This window comes from Lagopus leucura, unplaced genomic scaffold (assembly GCF_019238085.1).
Source record: "Lagopus leucura isolate 7727_CA_CO unplaced genomic scaffold, USGS_WTPT01 Super-Scaffold_100014, whole genome shotgun sequence".
In the NCBI taxonomy this organism is placed as follows: domain Eukaryota; kingdom Metazoa; phylum Chordata; class Aves; order Galliformes; family Phasianidae; genus Lagopus; species Lagopus leucura.
Genome location: NW_024962268.1, coordinates 4,139,644 through 4,152,769, shown reverse-complemented (window position 1 = coordinate 4,152,769; position 13,126 = coordinate 4,139,644). Strand labels below are relative to the sequence as shown.

Here is a 13,126-nt window from a genome sequence, read left to right as displayed (position 1 = left end):
CATTATAAAAAATTCAGTTAGAATTCTAGCTCAGAAGTTTCCATTTTACTAAGTGTGGCGTTGAAAATTAAGTGATAATCTGAAGCATTTTAAATTAAGCTGACACATTATGATCAGGATTTCAGTATAGATTGCTGAGTAGTCAGAACAGGACTCTGCTGCATTTGGTACAGTTGTAGAAGTGTAGAAGAAGACAAATGTGTTTCAAATAGCTAAGGGAGAAGTCTGTGACTTCATTAAGCTGTTCAGGTATTTTCCTTTAGCTGAGGAAGAAAGGCCCTTCATTTCTCTAAAGCTTGATCTTATGATGTAAAAGGTCTTCGGTTTTTAACTTGATACATCTACTTACAAGCTCTGAGTTGTAACCTGAGTTACAACCTGAATGAGTACATTCCCGTAATCTACCAGGAAGGCAAAAAAATTAATGGAGATCATAGCATAGAAATTGAGGTGTATTTCTGTTATTTGATCAATGTTTCCTGCCTAATATGACACTGGATAGCATACCTTCTTCTAAGATTTATTCATAGCAGGGAAATTAAATATTAAGAGAGTTAACTCCTTTCACACTAACTGTTTGCAGCTTCTTACAGTATAATACAGATTTTTTTCACCAGACAATAACAGAACTCAGCTTTACTCTGAGAAGTCACTACAAAGCTGTGTTCAAATAACTGTGTGCCCACTGCTGCAATTGTCCTTCCTCAGAGCTTCAGGGCCAGCCTTTGTGATGACTTTCACTATAGTTATTTAAACTGTTACAGTTTCTTCACAGGATTTGTGAGGACTACCAGCATAAGTAAGCTTTTTATATTTTAGAACAGTGCCTGAGAATGTGTGAAGTCAATGTACTGTGTAATATGAGAACCAGAATGTTTAAGAAACTTGGGATTGTTTCATTGAAGTCAGCAGAGAATTGTCAAGCATTTGGATTTTTGCTGGAGTAGTCTTAAAGCCTTACTTAAGATGTACCTAAAAAGAAATGTACTAGGAACAAAGGAAGTTTTAAGCCATTGACAGAAGAGTTGATCAGACTCAAAACGTAGAACTGAAGAACTGCAAAGCTTTAAAATGTCACAAAAATATTAAATAACGGGGTTTGCGTACATGACAGTAAAAAAAACATGACAAGGAATTAGTTGAAAAGATAGTATGAAATTCACTGTCCAAATGTTCCTTAAATGCTTTGTCACTTGGAAACTCTGACATGGCCAATGTAGTAGTATGTGAGATTGAATGAAGGTTGAATTAATTGGGCAGGAGTCTGAAGTGAATGTAATGCTCTTGAATACAAAGGACTTTTTCACTGTTCAAGTAATGTTGGGTGCTTGCATTTTTACTACAGATGTTTCTGATAGTTATATTCAACAGTGTAATTGGTTAAGAAGATGGAGGTGACAGTCATACGTATTTTGTATCAAGGGTGACTACTGTACTGAGTAGCTTAACTGGCTTTTGTACAGGTACCTGTTTTGAGCCTTGTGATCAAAAGTGTAGCTAACTGATGATAACCCTGATAGCCCTTCAAAGTTGGAAAGAAAAGCAATAATTTAACAAGCTGTAAAGAACATTTCAGATAAAGTCAAATGTGGAGCCGTTCTATTAAAGTACCTTTTACAGGAACTACTCATATTTATTTTACTTCCATTAAAAACTTAGGCCCTAAGAAAAGGATGTTCTTTGTCTGGAAGATTTAAATTGGAAAAGACATTGCTTGTATTATTCTGCTATTACTGTAATGTGGCCCTTGCAGATGGGAAGATGATTTCTTGGGCTTTCTTATCCTTATAAATAAAAATGAAAATATTTTCTGAGAAACACACTGGTGAGAGGAGTAATTAGTAAGGTCTATTTTTATAGTTGGTCAGTGTCCACAAATTATGAGCTGTTAGTTAACAAATGTTCTGAGTGTTGTCTACCATTCTGTATTTTGTTGGGTACCATTGCCATGTTTAGCACAGTTTTCATAAAACGGTTTGATTATGGTCACACAAGAGCTTAATTTACGCATGCATCCATGCATTTTCTAGCACAGAAATAGGTTACACAAACTTCCGATTATTTTTGTGTTTTGTTCTGTTTTTTTCTCGAAGAATAATTTTGTAAAAGCTGTTGTATTCATCATAATTGAGCTGCGGTGAATAGAAAAAAATCCATCTCTTATGCTGCTGTTTTATATAATTTTGAAATATGCATAGTTGAAAATGTTCAGGTAAATAATATGATCTAAGCATTTCTACAGTAGAAAGCCAGATTTGAGGATGCATGTGTAAGTAGGTGTCTCTGCAGTGGGATTTTTAAATCAGCTACTGTTGACCTCCTTATACAAGTATAATACAGTCACTCAGCTGTTAAAAACCTGATCCACTATTTAAAAAATATACAAAAACAAATTGTCTATCTTTCTGCCTGATCTCTTTTCAAGTGCTAACACAATGGAAACAGTGGGTGATCTGTCAATGCATTTGGATTGTCAATGATGGTTTTGTATAAATATTGGAAGGATAAGAAATAAAATTCACACAGCAAAATATGATTTCATCTGCCTTTTCTCTGCAGCTCCATGGCTCATGCTGCGGTGTGAAATTCTCATTTTACACACTTTGCAGGCGGAGCACATGAATTATGCATTGAGCAAGAGAAATCTCCTGCTTCAAGTCCTATATGCATTTACCAGGTTCTATCTCTATTACCAAGATGAATTGCAAATGGAGAAATGTTTGATGGAATATAGCTTAACTTCTTTGTTTAGTATTCTGCTTTTCCCATAGTGAGCTCTCCTGGCAGGAAGCTGGGTTATATTGTAGATTTATTTTAAGGAAAGAATAATAAAATTTATTACAGGGAAATGCCAGACACGTCATAACCTTTTTATTATCTTGATTTGGAATGCAAAGCTTTTTTCACTCATTAGAAATATGTGTTCATAGTATTTGTTGCAGTCATTGGCTATTCATTATTTCTAGAAAGCCAATCTATTTTATTTTCTTTGGAAAAAAAAAGAAAAAAATGATCATATAAATAAATATTTATATTTATATTATAATATATTATAAATATATATTTATAAACATATTATATATATATATATACAAATATATATATATATGGCAAGACTAATTTAAATAAACTTCTGTGATGTTTTGTACCGAAACACATATGCTATGTATGCATACATGTATCTGAAAATATACGTATGAATATGAAAATATTCATGTATTTTAGTACCTCTGTATGTGTGCAAGCTTGACGCACTTGATTGAAGTAGAAAATAACACTTAATCATACTTTAATATTAGCTTTATATTGATTTACTTTGCTTCTAATTTCATATTTCCAGATGGCAGGGTTGTGTTGTTGTCGTCATTGTTTTGTTGATTTGTTGGGGTTTTTTTGGTGGGTTTTTCTGTGTTTGTTTGTTTTTTTTTTCCACCAATTGTAAACTAATTGTACTTATGTACAGTATTCTGAGTACTGGAAGAAGCTTTGGCAACTCACAAGAGGTGCCTTTGAATGGAGGCCAGAAGGGGCAATATGACATTCTACTTTTTTACTTAGATCTGTATTTACAGATCTAATCTTCTAATATTCTGATAATATTATCATATTATTATTCTGATATATTATATTCTGATATATTATATTCTGATATATTATCATATATCTGCAAATACAGATCTAATCTTCTAATATTCTGATAATGTGTGCAGTGGGCATTTTTCTTCCCATGTATTACCTTGATGTAATGTATCTGTACTTGTATCTTAAGAGGATTTTATTTTATTTTATTTTGAAGGATAAGAAATTATCTTTGATGGATTTTTTTCAATTTCTGAAGATGAATTACACTGTAGATTCAAAGTAATAGAAGTCCAAAAAAGAAATGTGTATTGCAAATCTACATATTGAGCTTTGTAATAGATACTTAGAAACTACTTCAGGATGGTAAAACAAATAACAAAATAAAGCTAAAAGGCCTTAGTATCACAGAATGTCTTTCTTAACTTCAGTCTTCAGTAAACAAAATATGTATATTTCAATTTTTCTAAGACTTCTTTGATGTGAAGTAATTCATAACTCAATTATATGCAAGTAAAAATAATTACATAATTCAGATAGCACCTGAGAGTTATGAAGTACAATGTTTATCTTTATTTCACAGAAGAAAAAAAGAAGTAGCCAGATGAGTTGCCAGTAATCACATCAGAAGAAAAAAAATGCAGTCTTGTGGTTGTGACTGCCCTGGCACTCAGAAATGCTGATTCTGCAGCAGAATCAGTAACTAAGGCAAAACATAAAAGGAATGGAAAGATAAAAATATTTTGTAAGATTTCATTGGTCTAGAGGAGTGTCACAGATCAACTGAACTAGCAATAGCAGAACATTCAAATACTGTAGTGATTAGGAACATTTCAGTCAGTTGATTTAAAAATCAAAGAATTAATAATAAAAAATTTAAAAATTAATAATAAAAAGCTTCCATTGTGCTCTGCCCACAAGAGCATTCTCCTCATAGAATACCTGAAGCACTTTTGTAATGACCACAGAGAATACTTTGAATTTCTGTTTGAATCACAGAAGGATTTGGGCCCAAAAGGACCTTAAAGACCACGCAGTTCCAAGCCCCTTCCATGTGCAGGGCTGCCACCCACCAACTCAGGCTGCCCAGGGCCCTATCCAACCTGACTTTGATACCTCCAGGGATGGGATATCCACATGCTCTCCAGGCAGCCTGCTCCACTGGAAGAAAATGAAGAGCAGTGTCATTTTGTCCCATGTCAAGCCTGACAGTATTTAACATCAGTGGCTTCAAATACTGAGAACATCAGCCCACTTTCTTCGTGTACTCTTGAGAAGTACATTCTCCCAAAATTAAAAAATAAAAATTAAAAAAAATCTTGGCATGGTATTAGCTTGCAACTGACTATGAAGCTGAGAGACTAGAAAAATTGAATGTACTTTTTGGCAAGATAGGTCATTTTGTTCTATGATGACATTCAAGGAAAGTGATTCTATCTGCTTATCTTGTGAAGGGACCTATAGATATATCTTTCTTGAGTGCTGGAAGAAGCTTTGGCAACTCATAAGAGCTGTCTTTGAATGAAGGCCAGAAGGGGCAATATGACATTCTACTTTTTTATTTAGATCTGTATTTACAGGTTTCCCCCCTCCTAGATAAGTGCAAATAATGTCTTTCTTATGACTTCTCATAAAAAAAAGTTTCTGTCTCTAATGGTCTGATTTGTCAGCAGATCTTTCTTGAGTAGCAGATGTTATTAAAATTAAATCTAAACATGGGCTTCAGAGGAGTGAAATACAGTTTAAATGTGGAATTTGGGTTCAGCTTATGTATAGATAGAACTCTTTCTCACAAGGTGAATTCTTTAAATGCTAAGCTCTAAGCAGTCGATGTACACATTGCCACTATAAAAGTATTAAAGACTATTCTTTTGCTGATACAGTAAAAGATAAAATATTTATCTATTTTGACAGAAAGAAGAAAAAACAGTACAAGACAGAAAAGCTCCAAATAAACAAGATGTGTTTCTCTTAGATTTAGATGACTGTAAGTATCTTGATTAAAGTCTCATTTTTTTCCTATAGCATGAATTCAATCAGTTGATTCAGTGACATTTTAAATGTCTTAAATGTTGAATTTGTTCATTTTTTGTATGCAAAAAAATTGCTTGTACAAAAGTATTACCCAGTAACTAGTACCTAGTAACTTTTCTTATGCAAAATTATGATTATACATGATTTTGTTTACTGTAGAACTAAGAAACAGTTTAACAATTTGAAATGTACAGGGATGTAAAACATTTCTTTCGAGAATTTTCTGTCTAGACTTGTCTTCTGTTGAAGTGGGCTTACTTCCTTCTTCAAGTACCCATGACTGTGTCTTGTTCAACATCATGCATTATGGTACAATAATCAGATACTAAAAATGACTATTTCAAACAACAGATTAAAATGTAGTTGTGGAAAGGTAGAGTAGGGCTGGTGTTACTTTTTTTCTATGCATTTTAGTGCTATCTTCATGTTTACTTCTACATGTGCATCAAATATTAGTGTTGCATTAATATATACTTTGCACATACCTCATAAATAAAAATGTGCTGCACAGAATGGATCAGATGAAAGGATTAAATAGAAAGTAAAAGAGAGTAAGAAATATATGTTGAATGTAAAAAATATGTTTTAATTCTTCTTTCATGTTTTATTGGTCATTGATGAAATGTCTGGAAAAAATAATCTTGTGTGATTAGGAAACATATGAACATAAATAATTATGTCAAGATGTATGGACTTTTTAAACTTAATGAAAACAGATCATTGTCCTTCCCGATATTTTATTTTATTTTATATTAAGTGACAAGTGCTTTTTTACTTCTAGTCTACCCTGTAACAACTCCTGTGGCAGTTCCTGCAGCAGCTGTTTTGTCCCCAAGTTTAACAGCAGATCTAGAAGGATTAAGTCTGTCAGGTTCATCAGTCATTGATGTAAGTATCCTTCAAATAAGAGTGGAGGGAGGTGTCTTAATTTAAACATACCATATTTTTGAGGCAGTCATCAAAACTACTTTTCAGAAATACTTTCACCTGTGAAATTCTAGTTTACATGCAAGTCTGGCAGGTTCTTTTTGATCTAAAATAAATACTTCCTGTAATATAGAGAAATGGATAACTATTGCTTAAGAAGAATGCCTAAGAGGATTTTAAACTTCTTTTTTAATCTGTTTTTTTTTTTTTTTCTTCTGCCTTGGGAAGATCTATATTTACAAATTACACATACAAACTGTACAGATCTTTCAAATCATCTACTTGATACATTATCAAAAACAAGCTACATAAAAAATCACAGTTATTAATTCTGTGGTTGTTTGCTATACATGTCTCCAAGTAAGACATTTTGCTACTTGGAATTATTTTTTTCATGAGTGTGCAAATCACAGCTATGGGTGCAAATACAAAGGGTATAGGTTTACAATCGGTGGTATATCAGTATGTGTCATGATTCATACAGTTAGTGAACTCTGCTTTGTAGCACTTTCCATTAGGGAAGCTCAAAATTATAGGTGCAATTAAGGTTAGTCAAATCATGGAGGGCATTGCTCTGTTGGTGAAAAGAATAGTAGTTTGCATTCTTGTGTTGTTTGTTTAATTTTATTCTAATTTTTTTTTTTTTGTCCAATTCAAATTTTCAAATTTTTTGTCAAATTCAAAAAGGAACAGCTGCACGGGGTGATTAACTTTGTGGAAGTTGGTGGAAGTGACCAGAAGAAAGAACCATATATGCATGAGCGTCTTTTAGCCTAGCCTTGTTTCTTATGTGGCTGATATCTAGAACCTACACTGCTACTTTAATAACTGCTGTTAAAGTATTTTGTGTTGGGTTTGTGAGCAATGCATTCCTAAAGTTATATACTTACGTATTTCTCAAGTAGAGAATGTGTAACAAATTATTTGACTCAAGAAATAAAATATTTTATCTACTGATTCAGTCTTATATTTACAGGCTTTAAGGTGCTTATGAGACAGACTTCTAGGTTATGTGGTGGCTATCAGCCTTACTTAAGGCTGAAAATTGGGATGCAGTTAAATTCCAGGTGGGCCAGTAACAAACTGGACAGTCACTTTGCGTGATGCACAGTCATTCATGTCTAACACATTCTGAAAATGTGAAATACTGTCATACGTGTTACACAGCAGTGTAGAAAGAAGTTCTGTATGAAAGAGTTGAATATGCAAAATGTTTTTTTCTTGGTGCTACTGGTAATCAGTGAGGAATGAAGAACATATGCTTATACTTGCTGCTCTGGAAACAGCTGGTCATATCAGCACTAGTTGTTGCTACTGCATGGTGATTTCCTGTTTTTCAGCTGTCACTGCCATTGGTAATACTTGCAGGTATACGTGAGGTCCTTTGAAGTGTTCTGTGCTCTAGGAAACAAGGAAAATTAAACACTAAGGTTAAAAGCTGTACAGTGTAAAAAGTCCTACATGCAAGTAGTTATGTAGTTACAGTCAGGTTGTTTTGCACCATCAGGTAATTTTCTAAAAATGAAAATATAAAAAGAGCTTTTAAGACTTTATGTGGGAATGTCCCTCTTAAAATAATTTTCTAAATTTAATCTGTGGCCACTTGTTCTAAAATAAGAATAGTTGTCATACTTCAGAAAACTTTTTCTTCCTTCATTTGGAGAGAAAATGAATTTAACTGTAGGGCACATGCCAAACCAACAATGAGAAATTAATTTATTACCAGGCAATGGAGATCATGGAGTAAAAATAGATAAGTACAGTATATGACCCTAATATTGAAGAAATGTAGCAGTCACTTATCTTGGAATATGTCAGACAGTCTATTATTCAAATCATTCAGGACTGTAATTGGATACAGCTTTTAGAAAACTTATAACTCCATGTTCATAGAATCATAGAATTACCACGGCTGGAAAAGACCTCCAAGATCATCCAGTCCAACATTTCCACCAGAACGTGTCCCTCAGTACACTCTTTTGGTGAAGTTCTTCCTTAGAAGTTGCTTAACATCACAGAAAGTATAAATATAAGAATGGTCTCAACGAAATGCTATTTCGTTGACAAAAAAACAACAACAAAAACAACAAAAAAAACAACAACAAAAAGGCATCTTGAATATGAATTGCAGTACACAGCCTAATGCTTTGTAGCACAGCTCATTTGTGTTTATGATTCTTGTTTACACATAAAACATTTACTTGTCATAGAGAGATGTATGAATGCATGTTACAGTTTGTTCCAGGAAAAATGAAATTCTCTGGTAATTTATGGATCACTTTCTTCAGACTGTATGCAAAGCACAGTACATCCATGTTTGTGCTTTTGTCCTCTTGCACTCTTACCTTCAGATGGGTACAACAAACCAGGAAACTGGAGGCTTCTACCGAGGCTTCTACAGATATGCACTCAGAACTCATACATTTGGAGTCAGCTGAATTGTAGATGCTGAAATGTCCTTGAAGGCTTGCAAGATATGTGAAAATACAAGTGCCAATTAAGAAATGGAAGTGAGAGGCTTTTGTATGCTGTCAGTTTAAAGCAGATTTGGAAAACAGCAGAAATTTATATTGTCCCTAAAATGGAAGTTTTTAAAGTAGGAGAAGAGAGATTAAAAATCAAAACTCATGAATGACATAAGGACAGGGAGGAATATAACCTACTGCAAGAAATAATACTGTGAGCAGGAGCAGTGAAGGGAGGAAGAGGAGAGCTATGGAAAGTATCAGAGAAGCAAAAGAAAGGAGTAATTGTCTGTTCCTACTAATCACACAGCTGATGACAAAAGAAGCTAAACCACCTGCTCTTTTTGCATTATAGCTTCAGATAGTAAACTGCATCCCTAGATATATATATATATCCCTGAGCTAGTATTAGCAATTATGTATGCTTCAGAAAAAAATGAGGAGGAGGGAGGACTTCTTTGGTAGCAAGAAATGTCTACAGTTCTGAAAGGCATTAGGAAACTGCAGCTAGATATGACTCTGGCAGCAGCAGCAGCAGTTGGATAGGGCAAAAAGGGAATGCTAGGCCAAGATGAGGAGGATTTGAAAGAAGATCTGGTATGTTCCCTGCCCCCCAGCACGGTGTAATCTGGGAAGAAAATCAAGGCCAAATGTTAAGAAATGTTTACAATAGAAAGAGAGGAAAAATCTTGTGGTGAAGAGATACTTGCAGAAAATTTATTTGCTGCAATAATTCAGTCTTTTCATTAGTTATTATGCATACTGAATTGTGGCATAGTTGTAGGAGTGGTACTGTTTTATTCACTGTTTTTCTTTAGTATACTCTGTATTTGTTTGAAAGAAGTTAATATAATATTATCAACAGTATGTTTTTATTTTCTGTTACTCAGAGCTCCACAGAATCTGTTCTGAAAGGGATCAGTAATTCATGCTTTTTTCTGTCTCTTGAATCTTCTGCAGAACTCTTGACTAGGATCCATTTTGAGAACTTCTTTAGAGTGGTGATGCATAGAGCAGAAATAATAGTTTCTGACAAAAGTCAAGGTCGAGCTACAGACCTGTCAAGCTAAGTGATAAATACATTTAATTTCAAATTTAGTATGTTTGCGGAATTACCTGAAAAACAGTAAATATTAAGTCCTTCAAATACAAATAGAGATATTTTCAGTATGGTATTCCCCCCTTGAAAGACATTTTAATGCCTGAGTTTCTGAAGTAGTATTTACAGGGGAAAGTGTTCTTATAGTTTGGGTTACTTTCTCAATTCAGTGTGTTGTAGCAAGTGTAAAGGATCTCTTCTTGGAAGCAGAGGGAACACAGGAGTTATAATAATGGATTATATTGTCAGTATAGTATGGTATGCAGTTTGTAAGGCAAGGTTAGCTACCTAAAGCATAAGAATTTGCTAATTCCTTCAGTACGTCTTCCAAAGTAGTTTACTGGCATGTGCTCTACTTCATGAGTTTTATTTTTCCAAAGCTTTGTTAGCTCTAAGTATTATATAATTACATCTATTTATAATTCATAAATAAACTCCGGTCAGAGTTCTTCTCGGGTTCTTACCTCAGGAATGTCTATGTCCTCAGAATTAACTTCTTAATAGCATGAAAGAGATGTGGTGCAATCACTAGTGATTGCAGCAGACTGTGCAATGGTTTCAGTAGATACTTGATAATCCCTGTGTTTGTAGAGATAGTTTGAGCAATTACTGTTGTTTTCTTAAGTAAATATTGTTATATTTGTGTATATAGTCCTTCTTAGAATCAACAAATTTTTTTGTTGGACAAAGTTACTTTTAAATCAGTTTTGAGTGTTAGCCACATCTTTTACAGTAATACAGACCCATAGTATCCTACGGTGGTATTATTTTAAATAGTATAGCATTTGCACTCTTATTTTTCAGCTTGTAGTAGGAAATGTCTACTTTTTCATGTCTTACCACAGGAGAGTTTTTTCCTGTACCTTAAATGTTTCCTCTTTATTTTCTCTGAAGCCTGCTTTTTTATATAATGGCTGCAATTGGGAAAGTTTGGTGGGCGGGCCCCCCCCGGCTGAGGGAGCAGTGGTGAGGTTTGCTGCGTGTGTGCTATCCTTGTGCATCCTTGTAACTTCTCCACATTGTTGACCACACTTGTACACTAAGCAGCGTGTGTGGAATTACGCAGAGCTCTCTCTCCAGCTTCATTCCTTAAGGTGGGTTTTCTTCCATGTGGAACAGTTTAAAGTATATGCGTTTCCTGCATTTTTCCCTATTCTGTGCTATACAGGCTTTGTAGCTAACATAAAGCTCAACTGAAACAAATTCTACAAATTCCAGAAGTTAGTAGGGTGTCTGAGAAATTTGCAACTATTCTAATTTCACTATTTCACTAAGCAAGTGAAAAAGCATGGTCTTAAATGTAAGAGTTAAAAAAAAGAGTTTTCTCTTTGTGCACCCAAAATTTAGCTACACAGCTCATGAGGTGTGACTGATGCTTGCAGGAAGATGGTGTGGTCCACTGGATACAGAACTGGGTGTTGTATACGGAAAATGAGTTCTATTTTTGGCTTACTACTACTGTCTGTTCTGGTGGGAGTAACACAGTCTCTTGGTTTTCCATCTGAAAAATGAGGATAATGATGCTTACTTATCTTGGGAAAGCACTTGGAGAGCTACGAATGAATGTAACTGCTCATCAGCAGATGTTAAACACTGACAAGACAGATAAGGAATGCAAAGCAGACCTCCCAGATATTTAAATTTGTTTTTCCATGTTTATGAAAATTTAATGCAAAAGACATTCTTAAAATGGTAACATAATACATCCATTACATCACACGTCTGAAAGTTATAACATCCTTCCAAAAATTACTTCTACGCATTTTTTTAAATGATAGCTTAATTTAAAATAAAAACCCTCCTACAGCAGTCTTTTAAAGGGTGATTTCACCTTTAGTAATTAATTAGAAATCCATTTATCAACATTTGTAATGTTTATTAATGTTCAAGCCTTAGTTATAGCCCTCTTTGGTTTATTAAAGGCATCAATACTGAGCAAGCTCTATAATTATGAACATTCTGCTTATTTTCTTTCAAATAAATTAGAGAATTTAATTTGAAAGTTCAAATAGGATCTATCTTTCCTTCTTCTGAGTCAGAAGCAACACCTTGATATGACACCCTGGCATAGATAAAAATGTGCCCAGTCTAGGAGGTATATTTATTATTACTACATATAATCTCATTGATTTACTTGATTACTGTGTATTTTAGTACTATATGTTCTCCATATTGGGGTCTTGTAATTTTAAATATATATGTATGTATACATGAGTGTGTGTATACACACACACAAATATATGTATGCATGTCTGTAAACATACATTTTATGTTTATCATAGAATAATGAAATCACAGAATCACAAGGCTGGAAACGACCTGCAAGAGCATCTAGTCCAACCATCCTCCTATTACTATTGCTACCACAAGCCTCTAAACCATATCTCGTAGCTTACGTACTAATGAATCCTTAGTTAGAAGCACATATGTGACATAAACTGTATAGTGATTAACCAGGTCTTTGGTTAAGAGTAGTGCATCATATTTAATTTATCATATTTATTCACTATTTTGTTGTCTTGGACTGACAAAGATTAAAGCAACATTCAAATATTGTACTTAAAAGTGAAACATGCTACAACTGTAAAGTAAGCATAGTTAGAAAATCAAAATCCTATGCATAAAATAGAAATCAAACTTGGGATTGAGGGACAGTGATGCAAAACAGGAACTCCTTAGATAAATTACCGTAAACAGACACTCAATTTTTGTTTTGCTTTATATTAAAAGTCAGTATGTTTCTTAAAACTAATTCACTTTTTTCAGAGTTGGATGATTACATCTGTGAGAGAATTCAAAGTAATTTTTCTGTCCAACATCAAATATATATATATCATGTTCCTTAAGACAGAACTACTGAAAACAGAGTTTGTGCTATGTTTTTAAAAGCAAGCACATATAATACATAATGGTGATGATTCCATAAGTTATTCCTTAAACATGTAGTGATGATGTATATAACATAATTTGTCTGTGTATATATTATGCTATGAAACTCAGACAGAAGAGAGAGATAATCTAA

General features: G+C 33.8%; 1 protein-coding gene across 1 annotated transcript in view; it reads left to right on the top strand.

Annotated features, from left to right (window-relative positions):
• Positions 1-13,126, top strand: part of AP3B1 (adaptor related protein complex 3 subunit beta 1) — a 159,572-nt gene that overhangs the window by 104,295 nt on the left and 42,151 nt on the right. The window contains exons 20-21 of the mRNA XM_042875404.1: positions 5,494-5,566; positions 6,395-6,501. Coding sequence (XP_042731338.1) covers positions 5,494-5,566; positions 6,395-6,501 — 180 coding nt within the window. The remainder of the gene's footprint in view (positions 1-5,493; positions 5,567-6,394; positions 6,502-13,126) is intronic.